We start from the raw sequence: 23,610 nt of genomic DNA on the forward strand, positions 1-23,610 counted from the left end.
AGAATAGTCAACAGTGTAAGAGTCAAGAGGAATGTGGATGAGGGACTGAAGCTGGTAGAACGGAGCTTGAGGAAGTAGGTGATGTTTCCAACTGTTGAAGGCGATCATTGAGCAGGGTTTGATTTGATGTGGGTTTTTAGCAGAGCACAATTCTTTTGACATTATTACAAATTTATGGAAGAGTTGGGGAATGAGATATTTTTGAATGTTAAAGTGAGATACAATAGTATAAGGATAATGCAAATCCAATGTACACTTCCAACTCAAGCAACAAAATGAAGGTGGAAATAAGATCCCACTGAAAGCACTACAACCCTTCTCCTTTCTGCCCTGCCTCCTTCCTTCCCCCTTCCCCCTGCTCTCTTCTCTCCCCAGCCCTGTTCTCTTCACTCTCTTCCATTCCTCCCCTCTCTTCTCTTGTCTCCTCTTCTTCTCTCTCTTACCTTTCCCTCCTTCTTTTTCCATCCTCACGTTTCTGTTCTTATTAAGTTTTATGTATGGGCGGCAGGGAAGTAAAGCTGGGCGCTGGGAAAAAAAACAAACAAACCACCAGTTCTATAGCAGTAAAGCCAATCCCAACTCTAGACAAATGTTTCACTTCTAACCTCCCTTTCCATTTGTTTAATTTCCTTTCTAGTTTGTCTGAAGGCTGAAGCTAGATTTCCATCACTGTTGGAGTTTCAGGTCCAAACGAAGAACTAATCGTAGTAGGCTTTTTCTATGGGTCATTTTTCTATGGGTCATGGGCCATTTCACTTAGCTCAGGTCTCTCTGGCTTGCCTACTTCAAACCAAGTCTGCTGTGATCCCAGGAGGGAATGAAGCTTTGCTGACTTCATGTCAAAATTATAAACATATTATAAATGTATATACTTATGGTTAGAGCTGCTGTGGAGGTTGCTTGGATTTTCACTAGATTATTTCTGAAATATTTACTGAGAATTCCCCAATGTAAATGTCTATGAACTGAAATCTAAAGCAGAGAAGATATTCATCCAAAGAGACCTTTGATATTTGAAACATATTAACCAATCAACTTAGACCCCGAGGTCTGGCAACAGCATTCATTCTGCTTTGATCTGACTGTGTTCCTCGCTTGGCTCTGCTTAGAAAGGAGGTTGGAGTCAAAATTTAGGCCACATTATGAAAATTGAGTAGACTTCAATATGTGCTTTCCTATATTCAAAATCACTTAGATTTATGAAATAATAATAATAAACAATAATTATTTTAACTTGACTCTGATTCTTTGTCTGCAGTTATATAAAAACACATGTCTTAGTAATTATTGAATTTTTTAAAGTCAACCTAAATCCTTTTAGGTTGCACCAAAGTATAATCAAACATCAGTCTACGAGTAATTAATCAATAATTTATGGAGCCAATTCTCAACATAAACTAAACTCAGTTTTAATATGACTACATCATCATGTGCTTGTCTGGACTTTCTAGAGATACAGAATCAGAAGAATATTAGTATAGACATATGAAAGGGCATTTATTGTGGAAACTGTCTCATGTAATTATGGAAGTTGAGAAGTTCTGTGACAGGTCATCTCAGGCTGGGGACACTAGGATCTTGGTGACACTGCTCAGTATGAGTCTGAACGCCTGAGAATCAAGGAAATCCATGGTGTGACTCTGAGGTTGAGACTGAGTATCCAGGCCAGGGACCCGGAGAGAGGGTATTCTCGATGAATCAGAGATGTAGACTGGGAGAGACTGTAACGAGGAACAGGAAGAGGAACTGTGGGTATTTAGGTTTCTCCTTTGTGCAGCTTCCTTGTGTTTTAGGATGTGCTTCCTAGCAAAATCACACAGACACTGTACCATTTCCCTTTTTGGTTACAGGAGATACCAGTTGTAGAAGCTCATCATTTACCTTAGAAGGGTCTTAACAAGCCCCACACCATAAAGCTCTAAAAATTTCTCTGAGGTACAAGGGCCTGAATTTCACTTCCTACCCATTGACAATAATCTGCTTATTAATATGTCCACAGTACTTGGTGCTTTACATTTGCCATGCCTGATCAGGATGATACAATCAGTGTAAAGGAGCAGGGGTAGAGCTCAGAAAGAAATGTGATCAAGATCCTTGGAAATTAAACTGTGATGTTGGGCTAAGAAAAGCTACTCTCTTGAGGTAGGAACTGCAGAATAAATATACTGCTGGCCTAGTCATTTGTCTTATGGAGAAAAGTGTACTCGCCAGATCCTTAGCTGTTTATAAAGTACCAGGACACATGCTGATTTGCTAAAACAATGAAACTACATCTTGTAAATTAATCAACTGAAGTCATCACTTGGCTAAACTTTTAATAATCTATTAACATTCTCTAGGCTCTATCTGTCTTTTGCACAGGCCAAATAAGAAAACTGAGTGGGGATGAAGTGGGAATCACCATCTCCAAAGTCCTTGATGGTGGGATCAACCTTTATAAACCCTCTGCGAACACACTAATTTTATTTACCACTTTCCTAGGAAAAGGTAGTTCATGCCTACCCATTTGGCCAGTGCTAAGTATCCCTGCCATAATTACGCACTCCAGAACTTGAGGAAAACACTTAAGATACATCTGAGAATCAACCATGAATCAGACTAGAGCCATAAACCCCACTAATCACCTGTAAGGCCTTACTCTGACTGGGTGGCTCAGGAGATACTGTGCTCTCCTGTATCAGTGTGTAGAGCACACTTCTACTTATTCTTATAAAGTAGGATTTTTCCCCCATGCACAGGTACCCTGGTAAAGGGCTGCCAGTCTCTTTGGAGAGGGATGAGGAAAAGATGAACAGAACATATTTTGGGTAGTGTATGGAGGATTTCCTCAAGTGATGGCTCTGTCCTGCATTCATTCAGCTCAGCTCTGGGAACTGATTTGGAGTTGTGATTCTGTCAGTAGGACTTGAGTTTGAGTTCTCTACTTTCACCAAAACTTTTCAGTTTATATAGGTCACAGAACGGTTTGATAGGCTTCCTGTTGTCCTACAAACTCTAGAGCTAAGTAGGCAAGGTAATGAATCTACACCATTTATGCTATGTTGCTTGCTGCTCTTCTGTCTTTTCAGTACTGTAATCATCCACCTTGCATCCGACAGTGGAATGCCACTGCTTGGTCCTTGTCTTCCCAGATCCAGTTCTCACTGCATTTACATTTTCTACTTGAGTGACAGGGATTCCCACTCTAAGGGTGGGGCTATAGCAAAGCACCATCACAGAGCTCCTCGAAGACCCTGGGTTTCCCCGTATGAGTTATTCATTTAAAGAACTGGTTGGGGAAGGGCCTACCTCTGACTCTTCCAGTAAGGAAGAAGTAGGCAAATCCATCCTGCCCTTCCAATCTCCCCAAGCCTTTACAGTCCTTCCTTGGGCATCTTTACTTCATGTACATTGATTCTCTTTTGATGCACATTGCAGCCAAAAAAACTCCAACCAACCAACTAACCAACCAACCAAACAAGACCAACCAACCAAACAAACAGATGGTGCTTTTCTTACCTCTCTAAGTTGCAACAGGAAATGTACCATTTCTGTTTGATAGGCCCATACTGTCTGTTTGATAGGCCCATACTGTCTGTTTGATAGGCCCATACTGATGGTTTTAGTCTGCAGCAGCCAGGCAGCATGGCTTTGTGAAAACTCTTATTGTCCACAGCCTTCAGGTACCTAGCTCACAGCCTTCCTGTTGCTAAAACACCCAAGAAGAAAGACAACCCAGCTGGGTTCTGTGAAGAAAAAGACCCAGAGGAGACAGTCAGCTGAGCCTACTTCTGTAAGAGCCAAAAGGAAGCTAAAAAGAAGAACAAATCCTCAAATTTAAAAACTGTAAATAAGCCTGGTGGTAATGGCGGATGCCTTTAACCCCAAGACTCAGGAGGCAGGGGTAGGTGTATCTCTCTCTCTCTGTGAGTTCGAGGCCAGTCTAGTCCACAAAGCTAGTTTTAGGACAATGAGGGCTACTACACAAAGATACTCCATCTTGGAGGTGGAGAGGGAAAAGATGGGGAGGGAGGAGGTATGGAAGGAGAAGAGGAAAAGGAGTGGTTGGGGGGGTTGGAGGGTGCAAACAAAAGAGAACACAGAAACAAAGGAAAAAAAATGTCCCAAGTGGCTAAGAAACCCAACATTTATCTACAGAAACAAGAAATTTAAAAGTGAAGTGTACAGTCTGTGGTGAAAGACAACAGCTAACTCTGCAAATACCTCAATGTTCCTTGACTCCCTTCTTGTATAACCCAAACACTTAAAAAGATCTTTCCAGAATCAAACAATCCTATTATAAAATGGTGTACAGAGCTAAAGAAAGAATTCTCAATTGAGGAATATTGAATGTTTACAAGCACCTAAGGAAATGCTCAACATCCCTCGTCATCAGGGAAATGCAAATCAAAACAACCCTGAGATTCCACCTCACACCAACCAGAATGGCTAAGATCAAAAACTCAGATGACAGTAGATGCTGTTGAGGATGCGGAGAAAGAGGAACACTCCTCCATCGTTGGTGGGGTTGTAAACTGGTATAACCACTCTGGTGATTCCTCAGAAAATTGGACATAATATTACCTGAAGACCCAGCTATTAAGTTTAATCTTTACACACCAAGAAAACTTTGACTATTTCCATGTTACGTTTTGTTTTACATATACTTTATGATCTTTGGAAATAGTAAGATTTCAATGCATACTATCAAACCTTAAAAAAAAATCAAGTACTGTATTCATATATACTTATGCTTAAAAAAAGATTTTTTCATCTGTCTTTCTGTCTGTGGTGCCAGGTGTGTCTGTGTGCAAGCACTTGTGCCACAGAGCTTATATGGAGATCAGAGGACAACTCTTGGGAGTTGGTTGTCTTCTGCTACCTAATGGGCAGTAGGACTCAGACAGTCAGGTCTGTACATAAGACCATGTCTCAGGTACCTGTGGAATTATAACTGTAATCCTAAATTACTTTTGATGATCCTAAGAATATCTATAAGATGGAGGGAAACCATTTTATCCATTTTTAAATAGGTGAAAGAAAACAAGCCAAGTGTGGTGGTACCACACTTCATCTTACAGCTTAAAGCATTAAGAAAAACACTAGTGCTTTTTCATTTGTTGGTTGCAACATGGATCAGAAGAGGGCCAATATGAGCACTATGGAGTGCCAAGGAATCACTGCAAAAGCTTAGGGAGCTTGGCATGGTATAATGTACCTACTTACTCACACTGGAAAGTGGTGGGGGAGGAGGGAAAGGAGGAAGCTGTAAACCCATTTTCTGGTTGTTGTTTATTTTTTATATATCCAGAAAATAGTGGGCTGTTTAATTAGGGAAGCCTGTGACTGTCTTGGCTATCAGCTTAACATCTTTTAGGTAAGTTAATTTTATATCCTACAATACAAAACATATGAAATGGAAATATGGAGTCACAGTTGTATAATTGAACATGCCTGGAATTGAAGGACCCTAAGGGCTTTTACAGTTTCACACCCTCCTTACAGATTCCCCTTCCCACTGAGGGTCTTACAGCTCCCCTCTACCACTAAGGGTTTTTGTGGTCCTGCACCCTCCAGGAAGGAGTGCTTCAACCTTATCTGGGGAGCCCTAGAATGTAGGGGAAAAACCTTAATGTAAGATCCAGGAAGGCACCAAGTAGTACTCCCTTTCTGGGGAGAAGTGTCTTATCTGGGCAGCCCTGGAATTTAGGGCACAGGTCCTGAAATGCAACCCATGTTGACAGCAGCCAATCGACTTAAAAGTCAACTAACCCACCAATGCTTAAGTGCCTAATCACCATCACTGTAGCCCACCTGTTACTAAGTGTATAAAAACTATACTGATAGAGGGCTTGGGGTTGCCTCTCCTATGGATGTAGGCCACCCCAGTGCACTGGACTAATAAACCTCTTGCTTTTGTATCGGTCCCTGATCTCTCATCTCATTCATGAGAGCCTCAAATCGATAAGACTCAAATTGGGTCTTACAGAACAGACTACTATCTTGTCAGACATGTGAGTACTGTGCAGTACTCTTAGTAATGGCTGTCTCCTTTTCTTTATAATGTTAATGTGCTGTGAAAGGCAATTTGTGTGTGCAGTTTGTATGGTAGAAACCAGAGACCTGGGTGAAACTTCTGTGGTGGTAAATTAGCATATGAATATGTTAGTATTTCATATCTTCTTGTAGAAAGTTTGCCTCCACATTTGAAGTTGAAAAGTCACTGGAAGATATGCTAATAAAGAATCACAACATAGCATGTTTAGACCTTTTACACATGTAAAAATGGTATATAAACTGAAATGTCTGTATGCTGATCCCCAACACAACCTGTAATAAATCTCAATTAAAGAAATCCATTCAGGCTGATGTAAGTTCCTTTCCCCTTTACTTAGCCTGTCCTTTCATGTGTTCCCTACATGCTCTCCAGACTTCTGCTTGCATTAAAGTAGGCATCTCATGTGATTCCTCTGTGTTGGAGTACAACTTCTCAGGGGTGACATTTTGTTCCACACTTTAGGATTCTGGTCTAACTTGAATTTAGATCTCAGAGTAGAAAACCAAGAAGGCCGGACCTGAGAAGAAACAGCACTATCCTGCTTGGGGCTTCTTGGGCCTTAGGAGAAGCAATGTTATCCTTGGGACCTCTCAGAAGAGACCACTGATGTTTTCTCTGGCAGTGAGGCCTGCCAAAGTCTGCAGGCAGACAAGGAAAGGCCAGTCCCTGTGAGGGTGGACAGTCCTCTGCAGGGGAAGGAGGAACCAGCTACCATGCCCCAGGGCAGTGGGTAGAGACCACTCTGTTGTAGGGCACAGGAAGTGAGAGAACATGGAGAGAGAGAGAGAGAGAGAGAGAGAGAGAGAGAGAGAGAGAGAGAGAGAGAGAGAGAGCATTTCCAAAGGTAGACATGTTTCCTCATAGTCTAGGAGTCCAGTGTACCCAGCTAGCTTCACTAGTCTTCACAATCAACTCTATCCCAACTCTAAGGATCCCCTCTTCCCCCCTTCCTTATCTCCACCCCACACCTTTTCAACTAATGTCCTCACTTTAACAGCAGGTATCACGAAAGGCTGGGTTCAAAGTCTGTTAGAGTTCAGTCCACTGAATGATGCGGGCATGCTTCATTTTCAGCAGTTTTCGTATTGGAACTTTAGGAGAGAAATTTGAGATCAGACACACTTCAGTAAGCTACATGGAGCTGGAGACAAGACATCTTATTCTTGAAGATTTGTAACTGATCAGCATCATAGTTCTCATTTCTCTGGAATGTTTGGAAGTACAATAGACAGTTAAGGCACATCTTGCTTCTTATAAGTAGTGAGCCAGGAGTATCAAATGCACTTATCTTGTGTTCCCTACAATTCACGCCGCCGTCTCTTGGTGCTTTCTGTACTAACCCTTAGCACTTTTAGTTTAATCAGGTTAGAGAGTCAGTTCTATAATCCTTAAAATCAGTTCTGCAAATCATCCTTGAAGTTCAGTTCCTCTAAATAAATAAATAAATCAGTTCTTCTAGAGTCATTCTTGATACCAAAATCTGTATTATTTTGGAGTTATTTAGAGGAAGAGAATCAATAGGATATGCATATAAGAGGGCATACAAGGCCCATGAATTAGGACAGACGAGGAGTCCTGACAGATCATCTGCAGGCTGAGGACACTGGAATTCTGAGAGTATGGCTCAGTGTAGGTCTGAACTTAGAACTAGTGTGCTATTTATTCTCTCTAGGTCTCCTCTCACTGGGGGGGGGGGCAATTAACCCCACCCGGTCCACTCAAACCCACAAACTGAGCTGGAAATACACTTGCCACCATACTTATCATGATACTTTGTAGGTTTCTAGGCAGCCCTTCACTCTCAGTCATCTACTACACCGAGCAGGATGGATCTATGCTTTGAGCTTCTGATTCCGATGGAATAAAACATGGATACTAACATGCCTTATCGTGTTTGTGAACGCTTATGTTTTAATTCTCAGAGCAAAAGCACAGACAGAAAATTCCAAACATTCTGAAAAACACCTATGCTCTCCACCCAGACTTCAAATGAAGTGGCTTCTTTCCTTCTTTTGGAGGGAAGCCCTGCTGAGACCAGGAGAAAAGTCAATGGAAGCCTAGGTTGATGTCTTTAAATCCTCTCACACTGTAAACCTTTGAAGTGCCTTTCAGGAATTGCATTTTCCCCTAAAGCTCTTTCCTTACAAATTTAGCTGCTGCCCTATTGTAACCTTTTCCATTGTTCACTAAATCTGGAGAACAAAAATACAGAGATGCTGTATCCTTGGGTGGGATACAAACCTAAACAGAAGAATGTACTTAAATTCACAGTTCTCCAGTCTGAGCTTGGCTTTGGAAAGGCCTTCAGGAGGGACCCACATAGCCAGTGTGGTTGAGAAGTTGTTTCTATAGAAGCTAGCACATCTTACTCATTTGCTCTCCCTTCCAGCTCCATATCAACACGCACCTATTTTTACAGGAAAGACAGAATCCTCACTTCAGTGACGGTAATGAGACAGCCCAGCCTTCTAGAATACCATTCTTCCAGAAAATATCAACTGGTAAGAGTTACAGAAATTAATTTGTAAGTTAGGAAACCCTTAATCTAGATTTCAGTGAGTGGGAAATAAGCTTTCCTACTGAAATTACCACACAGCTTCCATGATCCTGGTTTCTTCCAAATGGTTGCAGATTTATTCTGAACGCTTCTAAAGCACAACTTCAGAGTCATGCTCAGAGTGCTCACCTGTGTCTTCTGAACACAAAGCCACCTCCAACATGACAATTGAGAACTCAGAGGCAGCACTGTGGGCAACAGGGTCTTTCCCTATGGATGCTGGGGACAGGGGTTGTTAAAGTTGTCATACATTCTCCTACTAAACAGTGCAGGCCTTCCATGAAGTCTATTCAAAACTCTCCTATCCCTAGGACATTGCACATGTCTACTAGCTCCTTCTTTTCCTGCTCTCCACTGGCTTGGAGGTATAAGTAGAATTATTCAATTTTGGTTTCTTGTTAATAGAATGTTGTAATAGAAACGTTTATAAGAGTCCTCCTCTTCTAGATCAGAAGTATCAAGTGCTTGTACATGGACAGGGGCTCCCTCATCCAAGGGAGCTGTGGTTTCAGTTTATTAATCCCTAAAAGGAAGGGGTTTCATTCTCAATTTGGTCTTCTAAAAGGAATTAATTTGGCCTCTTTCTAGGATATGAAGGAGGGAGTCTGGTGCTTTGAAATTATACTGAGGTGATATTACTAAGAAGAAAAATCATCATCTTCCTTTAAAATATTAAAGGCAACCAAGCATGGTGGCTCATGTCTGTGGTCACAATATTCTGGAGGCTGAGGTCAGAGACTTGTCAGTTCAAGCTATGTGGTAAGACTCTATTTCAGCAAAGGATCTTACAAACAGAATAAACAAACAGAAACAAGTCAGCTTGCACATAACCCTGTGTGGGGAACAGCTTTGCATAGTTCTAGGGACTGGGCATAAAGAGGTACTGACTACTCGCAGAGAAAGTGATCTTAGGGACTTCGGCTCCACATTGTAAGCATGCATCTATAACCACCATGAGTGAAACTGGTCCTAGAAGTCAAAAGGATCAGACTCAACTGAATCTTTGTGGGGAGTCGAGCAAGGCCAACTGCAAATATCATTATGGACCAAGGATCTGAGCCCTTTCCTAGATTTCCCACGTCTTGCACAAATCTGGGGAGGGGAAGACAGTCTTGCAACTTCATTAGATTGCTATATAAATTGATCACATAGGAGTCTTGGGTGTAATTTTCTTGAGAAAAAAAAAGGAAATGGTTCACATACTGAAATGCTTAGGAATAAATCTGTACTCTACACACACACTAGATAATTTATAATGACAGTAAATTAATACCTCTTCCATTCTTACTTGTCTTACTGTATACTGTCTACCTTACCGACTACAACTACAACCAAAAGAACACAGGTGTCTAAGTGGATCCCTGACACTGTCCCACACATTCCCTCAAAGCGGTAGGTGTTCTCTAAGTGGCTGCCTACTTCTCCGTAACACTGTACAGACACTGCTGAGAGCATGTGGGGAGCTCAGGGCTCATTTTCTCTGAGGTGAAAAGGACATCCTGGAGCAAGTAGACTCACCTCAGAGAGGATGTCCTTCTAGTCCTTGGTGGCCCACATCTGTTCTTTCTCTTGGGTTTTGTTTTTAATTTTCTTACCATCTTATTAGTTAATAACCCTGGTTCTGTCTTCACTATGAACTTATGGTTTAAAGCAATTGGTTTATGAATTTACCTCACTTCTTTTAAACCACACTCATCTGTTTATTATTTCTGTTCTATGCCAAGTTATTCTCAACTTCCTGACTCCATCTGTCCTAAGAAATATTTTACCAGGCCCTTCTCCCACTGAAGATTCAGTGGACCCCAAAGATGAGCCACACTTATATGAAAGGGAAAGAGACACCCAGTCTGGGAAGTGAGGTAGAAAATGATCAGGCTCAACTCTTGCCTGACCCAGGCAGGGAAACCAGCATTCGGTAGTAGATGCTAGAAGCTATCTGTCAATGGGTGCTGACAACTGCTCTTTATATTTGTGTTAACAGTGTCAGGGATTGTTTAGAATATTTTCACTTGCTGGCCACTGGGTGTCCTCATTTACAAAGTAAATATGCAACATTTAGTGCAGGTCAACAGGGAGAAGAAAAGCCAATAGTCCTCTCTTGAGCTTTTCACACACTGGGTCTAATTTATTGCTAAACTCACAACCAGGTTGTATATTAGTAATGTTTAAAAGCTTTCAGGTCAAGCTGTTAAAAGTTTTTGAACCAAAAACAAGTTATTCAGTGTCCAGACAGGAATTTAAAAGGCTGTTTCTTCACAGAAGGGACTGTGATCCGGCCATTAGAATGAGCCCTTATTCCTCTGAATACTGGCCTGGGACTGTGACTATCTGCACAGAGAAGCAGCGAAGATCATAATTTATTTTTGAAAAGAGAGAAAGAACACCAAATATCTCTATGGGATATTTGTTAGATTTTTCTTTTTTTAATCTTGGCTTTTCTGAAAACTAATTAAAAATAATAATGAGAAAGATAAAATATGTCCTTTGTCTGAGAAGCCCAAAATAATGTGAAAAATAGCACAACGTGCTGGGTCAGCATCATGACTATTAATCATTTCACATTTAAAGACAGAGAGCTGAGTTGTGCCTTTGTGGACCAGTTATTTCATCTATAAATGAAGACATTTATGCTCCATGGGGATGTCTTGGGAGAAGCTGAACAGTCTTAAGGCACACTGGGCTCCTGGGATGAGAAACTGTACGTGAGACGTACTGAGGACATTAATAACATTCTGTGGTTGCATCACAGCTGTGTGTGACTTGTCTCTGATGGCAGATAGGAGTCAGGGCAGAGCTTGTACAGCCAACGAATATTTCGTGGCTTCGTCATTCCAGGGCACTGAGGTCGACATGCTCTTGCAACTACTCTCTATGCATGGTGATCTGATTTTCTGCTTTTCCATAACTCTCACTGTCTTACTTTGCTTATAGTTCTGAAGGAATTCTTTCCTTTTCACGGTAGAAAATATTTCTGCCTTACAATCCTGTTAATTCCTCAAAGTGGAGACAGAGCTACTATTAAGGGTAGAAGGGGACTTGCCTTCAAATGTCATACTTGGCTAATTAGCTAATCTTTCTCAAAAGTAAACTTCACTGGGATAATTTCTTCACCAGTGTACATCTCAGCTTAATTATTATTCTCTGGCATGTCATTTCGGTATATAAATTATCAACATGATTCTGTGCCATAACTGGTAATTTATACAGATAATATCAGGGAAAGAGGAAGCTCTCTGAGCTATTCACTGCTTTTCAGAGCTGTTCTTGGCTTTACTGGCTTTGCTTACTAGGCCTTTTTGTTTGTAAAAGACCACCCACTCCTGCTGCCAGGACAGCAATCTATGGCTCATAATCAATGGTTAAGTGCACAACAATGTACAATAGCCAGGTCGCTCTCACCCTGTGACTGTACAAAAGCTTCACAATTCCTTTGCAGTGGATAGAGAAATCTCCCTTTTAGTCTGATGATCTTTAAGTTCCTAGGATTTAGACTATTTTCCAAGTCTTTAATTAGTAGAGTCATGTTTGAACTACTGTAACCCCGAAGACACATATCTGCAGAGTCCTTCTGATCATATTTTACTCTAAGCACTTTCCCATTCTGGCTTCCCTGGTTTGCTCCTCTAATTTCACTTTCAGAACTTTTCCAGGCTCAGTGGCTGAACACTACACAGCACGGGCCTTATCTGATGTGCCGGCGCCTGGTGTGGCCTAAGACACACTGGTGTTTTGTTCTTACAGTACAGGACTGATGTTCTGAAACCTAGACTCCAACACAAAGCAGATCACTAGCTCATTTTAAGTGTCTCTTTTCTTTCCTCCCAGCCTCCTCCTACCCACCCCAATACTTCCTTAGTCTTATGTACTGGTAGCAGATGGCAACCATATTCCAAAGCTCAGCATATACAAAAATCATGCCATGGAGAACAGAGTGGCTTCAAAGTTAGCCTTTCTATTCAAGTGGGATGGCAGAGGCTTCTGGAGCAGAAGACTCATTTCTCGTCCACTTAATCCTCTATTCATTCAGCCAGAAATTTGTTTCCCTACACATCTTTTTACTGTCCAGCCAGTTGAAGGAGGGTGGGTGTGAAGCAACTCTCTTGAGGGCCCCTCCAGCAGGAGGGTCCTAAGATTCTATGCCAAGCTCTTAATTTCCCTGGGCCAGCTCTGCCTGCCGCTGATCAAATCGTGCCATTCCCAGGGGAGGAGCTTGGGAGCACTATGTGTGGGGGCTGAATTTCTCAAGAACCATCTCCTTGCTACACTAAGTCATATGCTGTATTCTCCAGGCAAAGACTGGACCTAGGAAGAGGATGAGACAAGAAAGAATGGTTGGGGCTGCAGAAAACTGTACACCATTCAGCAGTAATAGAAGGCAGAAGTGGGAAAAATCTTTCCTTTTAGTTATTGCAAGGTTTTCTAGAACTTTCACCCAGTCATCTGTTTGAGCATCTTGTGAAGAACATCTATTTCTATGATATCTATGAAAAAAACAGGCACCAGATTATATTACAAACTTGACCTTAACCCTGCCATATTGCTATTAAAATCAAAACATGTAGCAGTCTATGCTCAAGAGAAAGCACTCTGTTTTCCCAGCATACAAACCTGAGGGTATATGGGATGCACTTTGTTATGTAGGTCTGCTGAGTGGAAAAATTCAATTCAATTTTATAGCCCTGCAATATGCTCAGTGGTACAGTTCCCTGAGCTACCCTATCTCCTTCCATCATCGATTCTGCAAACGCTTGCTGAGCACCGATGGCTAAGCATTTTACTGGATTCTAGAGATTCCATAGTGGACAGGACCAGAGTTCTGCACTTGGGGACTTCTGCCTAGATAAAATAAGCATTCAACATTTTACCTGGGACTGAAGACTCAGTGGTACAGTGACTGCCTAGCAAGTGTGAGGCAACAGGTCCATTTCCCAGGATGACAAAAATGATGTATGAATGAATAAATAAACAATTAATCATTAAGGAGTTCCAAAAGCTGGCAGAGGAGCCTTTGAGATAGCTCAGTGGATGAAGATCCTTGCCCCTCCACTGATGACCTGAATTCAATCTATGTCTTCCTATGGTAGAAGAAAAGAACCCATAAGTTATTCCTTGGCCTTTAAACACATGCTGTGGCATATGTATGTGGCCCTTCCTCAAGTGTATTAATTTTTTTAAAGCTGTCAGAATGTGATGGTATGGCTAATCTCTCTCTGGTTGGATTTTAGGCTCCAGGGAGGGAATTCATACCTGGCACCGTAAACCTTGTAAGAGCTTGTGGCTGGGAGATCATTGGTCCTAGGGAAACACACTACCATCAAACTGCCTTCTAAACAGTCATGCTTATACACACAGATCAGTGCTGCCTTCATCAGGGAGATCTGTTTTTGCAGTAGGCAGTAGTTAAACAGACATAAAACTGGTTGAAGTGCTGAGAACAGGGAAGGTAGGGTGCCTAGACTTCAATGGGATGTCTACTGCCCTCTCCAAGACTCAGGGAACATCAAGAAAGGGAAGAGCCAGAGGACTGCAAGGTGTCTTGCAAAAGGGGTAGTCTAGAGATGACATATCACTGCACTCTCAAACGCACTGCAACAGTAGTTACCCATATCAGTCCTGTACAAGAGTGCGTGCCTCAACATTTCTTCATGGTAGGGAGAGGGGCTCATGAGACCCCATAATTCCCTAAGGAGCTACTGATAGTTGATGCTGACCAGGGATCCCATGACATGACCTGCCATCAATGCCCAAACAAGAAACTGTAACTAAGCACAGAGTCATAACTACATACAAAAGACTTTAAAGGAGGGAATTGCTGGGACTGCACAGTTTCAGTAGGAGAAGGAAAGGGATGAGAAGGCAATGGGTTTGTGTATGTGTGAAAATGACTAAAATTCATTATATACACGAAAGAAGCTCTCAAATATTTTTAAAAAGTATATATGTAAATGAATATATGTATGCTTCTAAAATTATTTGAGAGCTATACATATTATATATAAGTTATATATTATTAATATTAAAAATTATACGACACACATATATTGGCTATGTTATTTGAATAACAGGAATGGTTCACCTTGCTTCTGAATTTTCAGATATTTTTAGTGAGGGTTCTGTCTTTACTTCTTTCTACTGTTAGCCTGGCTCCCTTCTTGGCTACAATGCTGAGAGTTCAGATTGCTGCTACTTCTTTTTTTTTTTTTTTTTTTTTTTTTTTTTCCTTTTCCTTTTGGGTGGGATGGTAACTATGAGGATCGTTACTTTGTGAGCTACACATATATTTTCTCTGTAAATATTGTACCATCTAATTTGCGTCTTTGGATTCTGCTGATTAGCCATCAACATGTGATTTAAGAAGTTCTGCATACAAGATGCAGAAATCATGACTCAGTAAGTTATCATTTTAAAGCTCTGACTTGGGATGTATACAGACTTGCACATAATCTGCTTTGGCTTTCAATCTGCAGCTATTACTGGAAGACTTGAAGATCAAGCTTCTCCATGTGTGTCCTTGCATTTCTACACCCAGCTGCAGAAACACTCAGGAAGAAAGAGAGGCAAATGTTCAAACCCTCTCCACATACTGCTCCAAACTACGTGGGTACCACAGGACAGGAAGCAGGAACAAAGTCAGCAAGCCTCATTGAATTTCCTCTTCAGGTTCTGTTTTTCTCCTATTGCAAACTGTTTCAGAAATGAAGAAGGTAGCCGGGCCAGTTAACTGAGAGTAATCTTCCTCTAAGTCAAACATGTTTACTTTTCTAACTTTACCTGATTTTGAATTATCTCAAAATACTCTAAAGTCATCATGAAGACTGTCTTTCAAGATGGACATGTGTATGTATGTGTGTTTGCATATATACACAAACATACATACATACATACACACACATCATTGCTTGTATTTCTCTCGGCAGAAGGCTCTGTGATGTGGCAGAACAGTGGTCTGCTTGGTTTAAGGTCTCATCTATGTTCTTTTCATGAATTTGGACATGCACAGTTTACATGGGGCACATGCAGGCTTAACATCTGAGGGAAAGAGCAAACCATTCCATTCCCTTCCCATTACTTGAAACTCTCTCACTGATCCGAATGCAGGTGAGCACCAGGAACTCAGCTGGGTAATGTTATCATTCAACACTATCATATTATTATTATAAAGCTCCCTCACACCGAGAAGAAAACACTTGGAAGGCTGTTTTTGTTTTAAACTTTTCTGAGTAGCAGATAATTTCCTTATCTATGAAATGTGGTATTTTTATAAGAATGCTATGACAGTGTATTTGACATAGTCTGGTGCTTACTAAACACTAGTCCTCTTTCAGTTTTAGTAAAGTAAATCAACAGATCTAGAGGTGGGTGGTTTTTTGTTGTTGTTGTTGTTTGTTTTGGTTTGGTTTTGTTATTTTTAGAGGCCAAAACACCCACCAAAAGATCCACAGAGACCCGAGTCCAGAAGAGGCACTTGTGTTTCTTCTCCTACAGACTGAAGTTTCTGAGTTTCAGTGGCTCTCAGGAAGCATGGGCCCCAATGCACCCGCCATTTACCGTGCTTTAATTCAAGTCCATGTTTTCTTCATAATCTAAAACATCCGAAATGACACTAAGCATGGCAGCACCACATGTCTGAAGTCCTCACACTCCAGAAAGATCCCAGGTTCAAGTCTAGCCTGGGCCCTGAGGCCATGTGTCTAAATAATACATACAAGTAGGAATAAGACAAAGAAGAGGAAGAGGTACTAGATGTCAAAGCCATTGAGGATTGGATGTTTATCTGGTGACGGTATGTTTTGGAAGGTTTACATACAACACTGTACCTAATCTTTCTTTACAACCCATAGGATGTGTATATGATGCACGTGTAGATACCTTGTATAAAGAGAAATAACAATAGAGAATGATAATTAAAAACATGCAAATTGCATTCATAGACTAAAGTTCATGTATAACTAGACCATGACAGTGAGAAAACATTCCCTGAACAACACATAATCTAAATCTTAGGCTATAAATACACACCCAAGAAACAGCTGTGGAACAGTGGTTCTCAACCTGCAGGTCTCAACCCTTTTGGGAGTCATATATCAGATATTCTGAATATCAGATATTTATACTCTGATTCCTAACAAAATCAAAATTACAGTTATGAAGTAACAACGACAATAATTTGATGCGTGGTGGTCACGGCAATACGAGGAACTGCATTAACGGGTAGCAGCATTGGGCGAGGTGGAAAACACTGCTGTATCATCTGTTAGCAGACCTTCCCTGCCCCTTATCAGGACATGCTGGATTTGAATGTTCTCATGGGACTTTTTGCATCTGACTTCGCTTGGAGTGAAGGTACAAGGAGGCATATCTGACTGGGATATGCTAGGGTCATACTGCTCTTTCCTCCTTTTAATTCTCTGACCCCAAATGAATGAAAGCTTTACACGTGGGTCCGGACAAACACTGAGTGTGTGTATGCGTTCCATTCTTGTGTCATGGAGCTTACAGACCTGAGAGAGGTCCACTTCTTGGAACCAGTGGAGTCTGAGGCCTCTGGGTCTAGCGTTTGTCTGAAGTGGGCCAGGGCCAGGAATACCCTCTGCCTAAAGTCTGTTTATATTACTCCTCAGGAGGTGGTTCTCCCTCCCACCCCAGCCCCTGTGTGTGTGTGTGTGTGTGTGTGTGTGTATTTGGGAGCCTGTGGGAGCCCAATGGAGTGATGGAGCCGCTGTAGCTGAAGTTACAGAAGTGTGTGAGCTGCCCAGTGTCTAGACGTCCGTGATCATATGGGAAGGTTAATCTGATAATCACATCTTGAAATACCTAACGTGGTGTTCTACCACACAAAGTTTAAACCTCCTTGCCCAAACAATGAAACTGAGGATGCTCGATACAGAAGAGTGTGTGCTATTAAAGGTAACTTTTCGGCCATTTGTACAGCCCTGTCAGAAGAGGAATTCACTTTAAAGAATTATGTTTCAAACAACTGGATTAAAAATTGTTAGAAGATTTGAATACTTCAGGTATCTGACACTTGTCCTCAGCTACATGTTCAGATGAAGTAGGTATCGGTGACGTCTTGAGGCTGTTTGCAAATGCTGCTTTGTCATGTTTACCATTTGTTTTCTTTGTCCCTGAACTCCTCTGCATGGAAGGGTGTGTGTGAGAAAGAAAGACAGGAGTGGGGTCCGGGGTGGGGGACTGGGACCTGATTCTGCTCTTGTGACAGGCACCTCCCAAAGCCTGAGGTGACTTCTGCCCAGTTCTCTGCCTCCACACTCTGGAGCTCATCGTCCCCTCCCTCATGGTCCCCTCACTCTCCTGGCTTTCTCCTCTCTCAGATCTTTTTTTGTTTTTTTCCTTTGAAGATTCTTTGTTCTCTTCTTATCACTCAATGTAAACATTCCGCAGGTTCTATTTTCCCCCTTTTTCTTTCAACAAAGTCCTCTTTGAAGTTTTCTCCTGTATTTACAGCATAAATCATGGCCTCTTGTCCAAAGAGTCTCCTACCCCTAATTTTCAATATTTCCAATGTAATCTAGGACCCTGTTTGTAACTCACTGTTCTGTTTCTACTGGGAATGTCCTTGTTTTATGCTGTATGAAACAAACTCTATCCTCTGAAATCCCCCCCCCCCAGCCCTTTCCTGGGGATTGAACCTTATGCCCTGTGTATGCCATGGACACCGTCATCGCTGAGCTCCGTCTTGTGCCTTGTGTATGCCATGGATACCCTCACTGCTGAGCTCTGTCATCAGGGGCCACTTTCCTTCTGTTGCTTGCTTGTCTGGATTTCTGTTTATGTTTTTTGACCTTGGCTGTGGGAGGTCTTGAATTTGTGGTCTTACTGCAATAGTTTCCTGAGTGTCTGAGATTGCAGGCCTGTTCCACTAGGCCCTAATCCCTAAATCTTCTGTTTTTGATCTGCTGGAGTCATCTCTAGTAAGCTCCCTGCTCAGCCTCATCTCAGTCTGCTTGGTCTAGCTCCCTTCAGGTTACTAATAGTCTGAACTACTGACAACGTCTCTTGGGCTCTCTCTCCTTCTCTAGTGGGCCCTCTCATACCATTAGGTCCCACATACTGCTGCTGAATTAGATCTTCTCTAAGCAGAGTGGTGATGGTGAAAAGCCCCTTGAAAGCCCTTCCTAAGGGTTTTAGAGTTTTGAAGTTAGATGCAAACCTGTCATATTTTACCCTAATGTCTCACATTCAATGAAATTATATTCACCTTTCAAAAGGGGTCAATTCTTCAATAAACTTAATGAGATGTTAATGGATTAGAGTGTATTTCATAACCATTCTGAGTTCTAAGATAAGAGTGACTTGAAGACATAGACTAAGTATTACGATATCTGACTCTGCTTGTTTTCACTTTTGGGTACCCATGGGACTCAGTAAAACTGCACATGGACACATATATGTATTCTACATGTAAGGCATGAGCAAGTGAATGGATGCTGAGGGTCATGGTGTGAAGATGAATTGTGAGCCTCCCTGTAGGGCAGTCTTTTATCATGGCATTTCCTCTTCTTTACAAGAATCTAAGTCTCCATGTACTGGAGAAGCTTGCAAGACAACATGCTGCATAACACCTGGCCTGTGGCCCTCGGCCTTCAAAACGCTCAGTCACCTGTCTGGTGAGCAGTCCGCAGTCTGCTCTTCCCAGTAAGTTCTCTCAGAAGCAGAAATGCCACACTCACTGAATGGAAGAGAAAAGACTACAAAGATGTAATTAAAAAGAAAATGTATGACCTTACACATAATAAATACAAACTCTAAAAAATCAGAGTAAGAAAACCAAGCCAAACGAAACCACTACTACCACAACCAAAGCCTTCTAACATCTAAACATTGCACTCTTCACCACGCAAAACCCACGGAAAACCCCGAATAAGAGGGTGTAGCAGGCTATAACCACAATTCTAAAGACAGCCATGGTAACCAGCTCACAGGGAGAAGGGAAAACCTCTTTCACTCAGCCACATGCAGTCCGTTGATGGAACGGCAGAAACTCAGTTTACACAGTCAGGGATGAAATGAAGGTAAACACTCGGCTCCTTATAGCACTCGGAAGAGAAAGAAACCAGGTGCTGTGGAGGTAGTCCCAGCTCCTAGTCACATTGCAGATGCCCTATTTCCTACTTAATTGATACATAATTTATTAGAAAAGTGATTATCCAGGCCATAGGATAGTAAGTATCTATGCTTGTTACCCCCTCTTCCCATTTTGGCTGCATTTCTCCTGCAAATTAGTGTCACCCCAAAATGTTTTCAGGATTGTCCAACTTGTCCTAAATTCCATAAATAACTCTTTCAGAGTATGCTGTTTTTTGCCATGTCTCTATTACGGTTCTTCACAGATGGACCATTTTTGTCCTTCCAAGGTCTAAGAATAACTCTTTCAGTTATCAAGACATACCAAACTCCAGTTCAGCTGCCCCTGTGGGATTCCAGTTAGTTTAGACACATCTGCTGAGATACACGCATCGGAATCCAAATGAAGTCTTTGATTATACATTTCGAACATTTATAGAGGTTTTTTGGGGGCCAAAATGTTTTTCATTTTTCTGGCACACCAAACAGAGATCTTCAGTTACAAACACTGCTTTCTGAGCATCTCCAACAGAAAGCCGATCTTTCCATGTGAACAGGTGCCTCTGGAAGGGTTTGGAAGATTTTATACTGAATCAGCTTTCCGGCTGGAAACTTTCTGAACATGCAGTCAACTTTGCCAGAGAGACCTTCAAACTCGCTTGAGCAGTTTTCACTCACACAGACACACATTCACACTTAGAGACAGCCCAAGTACAGCAAGGCAGAGCTCTGGAAAACTGAAGTTTCTTTCTTAAAGGTTAAATACCATATGCAACCAAACTGAGCAAAAAGGAATGCATGACAGGGAAAAATGAGCAAGTAGCAGGAGGGTCCTCACTGAGTGTGGCCCGCTGGAGGCTGTGTTGGGGCGTAAGCCACACACCTTTCCAGGGCAGTTTCACTCTCCTAATTTCCATTACACAGCCAAGCCCTTGCATTTTCAAACATTATGCCATAATGTATTACAAATGATTCCTTTTACTCAGAAACCTGTTCAGTTATTTTGAGACATGCCCTTCCTAACACAAATGGGTCAACCAGATTAACGAGTAGAAGAAGAAAACACTATTGTCTGTGTGAGGGGTTCTTCTGCAAAGCCCACCATTTACCTGAACCCCTACAACACTCCCCACTACGCTCCTGTCACCTCCCCCAGTTTGAAAACAAATGCCAGTCACTAGAGAATAAACTAACCTTTAATTTCTGAAGCCTAAAGAGTTAGGAAATGACTCCTCCACTGGGCAAGCCTGGAATTCATGGGGGGGAAATCTGCTTCAAGTTGTTCTTACGGCCCAGGACCAGATGCTCCAAGGTGGCCAGAAACCTTTGTCTACACCCACTTAGCAGATTTCTGGCTCTTTATCAGGGACTCAGAGGTTTATTTGCAGGAATGAATCATTTCCTTCAAAGTCTCCCTTACCCTATTTACATGCTTGCATATTCCTTCCATTTTGTTTTCCCCCTACAGCGTTACTAAGGAATTAATTATCTAGAGGAACAGGAACATACAGTAAGTACATCTGAGATCCAGGATGGGACACAGTATGTCATCTATTAGGCCTGGCTAAGACCAGCAGCTGATGCTAAATGGGAAGGAACATGCACCAAATGTTTTTTAATCACAAAGTTAGTAATTAATTGCTCTTTAAAATACATTTTATGCTTCTTTCTGTCTGTGTACATGAAATGCACATTTATTACATGCCAAAAATTACAACATTATGGTCTAAATGTGACTGGCACGGAAGTCCGGAAACCAGAGTTAATGTCCCCACAGCAACTTTAATCCTGTCTGTGTGCACATGTAGAGCTTGTCTTCCGTTACAGGATAATACATGGAGATGGGTTGGGGAGGAGCTAAAGGCTCATATCCTCAACTGTGGTTCCTGAAGAGACACAAAGGATAAAGGCTGCCTCTTTGCTCCTTTCCACATACGTGGCTAAAAACAATGTCCGCATGCCAGTGTTGTGTAAGCAGGGAATGAAAGAATGGCCTGGGATGCTGTGCTTGCACTCAAGGGGACAGTTCCTGTTGCTGTGGGAACCTGAACTTTGCATTTCCTGACTTGGGGGTAATTAAAATGTCAGCCTTAATGTGGCATTAATGGAGTTTGCCATAAAAATCCTCTTTGTTTTGTTCTCTCAGAAATTGCTTAAAAGTTCAAAATGATCCAAGTGTACTAAAATTTTAATCACAGGGCCTTGGATGAGTGAAGGGAAAAGGGGGGGGCAGAGAGACAGACAGAGAGGGAGGAAGGAGAAGGAGAGAGGGAGAAAAGGAGAAGGAGAGAGGGATGGGGAGAGAGAGGGAGGGGGAGGTCAGGGAGGAAAGCAGGCAGGAGGAAGAAGAGGAAGAGCCCCCAGTCTCTTGGACAGCAGGCAGTCCCATCAGTCCCAAGCTACCTACACAGCTAAACTTAAACCCACCCACACAACAGTTTGCTACTGTGTAAAGGTTAAATTAAAAATAAATAAAAACTGTTAATGTGTAAATGCATCTTGGCAAGGCCAGAAAAACCAGACAGTCTGACAAGTCCAGCACAAAAACACTGGAAGGTAAATGACCATGGATGTCAGCTTCCAGCTTCTGATGACAGAAACTAATCCAGATCTACAGCCGAAGCAGGGCTGCTAGAGGGAGAAGCCCTTCCTCCTTCCATGGGAGCCTTATTTGGGGGCAGGGGACAAAATGGAAGGAATATGCAAGTAAAAGTTCAGGTTGTGTCTATCACATGAGCATGACTGTGATGTGCTACAGCTTGAGAGTTGTCAGGACAGGCTTCTCACTGGGAGGGCTTGGTCTGCTCTCCTGACTCTGCTTAGTCCTGTTTAAGTCCTTGAAGGGAGAGCTTGGCTTGGTGCATACTCAGCCCTCTGATGGGTTAACTGCTCTCTTTCTATTCTCAGACTCATTGCGGTGCCTTCTATGATCATCATCTGAATTTGCTTGCCATTACCCTTTTAGAAATGGTGAAGAGGTGACAAGCCCCATGGAAACAGAATACTGCTGAAGGAAATTACGTTGGGAAGTGCACTGCTAAACAGAATGCACTTCTATGGCAGGATTGCAGTAGCATCTCAATAAAGCTACTTCTGCTCCTTTGAACTTCACTAAATCCTTGGGCAAGGGGGAAATGCCACAGCACAGCAGGATCATTAGATCATTAGGACCATTTACACTGTTGGACTGGTCATCTTTACTGTGGTGCATGGCTTGCCACCTTTCCTAGTTACGGCAGAGCTCGCTTCTCATCTGTGGGCTTTTTATCTAGCGTGTTTTGTGACTACATTGCTATCATGAGTAGCCTCACATGTCTGAGGTGCCCTTGTATAGCCAGGAATGCCATCTTTGTGCACTGAGTCCTGAGTCCTGGAAGCCCAGAAAGAGCAAATTTATAAACACTCATTGGCACCCACGTGAATGCACTGCAGGCAAATCCTTCCTATGTTAGGTGTCAGTTTTCTCGGTTGTCTCATCTGTAAATTGGGAAGAATCATGCTGATGGACAAGAAGTAGGCATTAAGTAATGACTAAGAATATTTTTGCTAAGCACACAACAAAATAAAAAGGTGCTATGGAAATTCAAGTGCTTGTGAAAGCTTGGAACACCACATACTGGTAGAATGTTCCTGAAGTTAAAGGGACTAACAAGTCAAGGGCACTATTTTTAAATGCCCCAAATCTGTTCATTCTAAATAGGAACTGAATATTTTACCTTAAAGAAATTAGGCTTTTAAATTAATCTATGGTAAGAATGACATTTGAAAGTAAAAAAAAAAAAAAATCATCTTCTTGAATGCAAGAAGAGCATCCAAAAAATTTAACAGCTTAAAATAAATTCCTTTCCTGTCTTCTCTCAAGCAACCTCCAAATGGACAGATTTCTGTGAATCTTTCCTAAAAACAATTTTCCCCTCAGTGTAGGCTCAAA

At 41.9% G+C, this 23,610-nt stretch overlaps 1 protein-coding gene across 12 annotated transcripts in view; it reads right to left on the reverse strand.

Moving 5' to 3' along the window:
* The window catches only part of ZBTB20 (zinc finger and BTB domain containing 20), a 687,690-nt gene that overhangs the window by 18,828 nt on the left and 645,252 nt on the right, over positions 1-23,610 (reverse strand). Inside the window, exon 1 of one of the 12 annotated variants that reach the window (XM_080919185.1) lies at positions 444-519. The exons of the other annotated variants lie outside the window; for them this stretch is intronic. Within the exon in view, the coding sequence (XP_080775311.1) occupies positions 444-465 (22 nt within the window). The 5' untranslated portion in view covers positions 466-519. Of the gene's footprint in view, positions 1-443; positions 520-23,610 lie in introns of those variants that run through there. 12 annotated transcript variants of the gene reach the window in all.

Source organism: Micromys minutus (assembly GCF_963924665.1).
Source record: "Micromys minutus genome assembly, chromosome: 7".
Classification (NCBI taxonomy): Eukaryota; Metazoa; Chordata; class Mammalia; order Rodentia; family Muridae; genus Micromys; species Micromys minutus.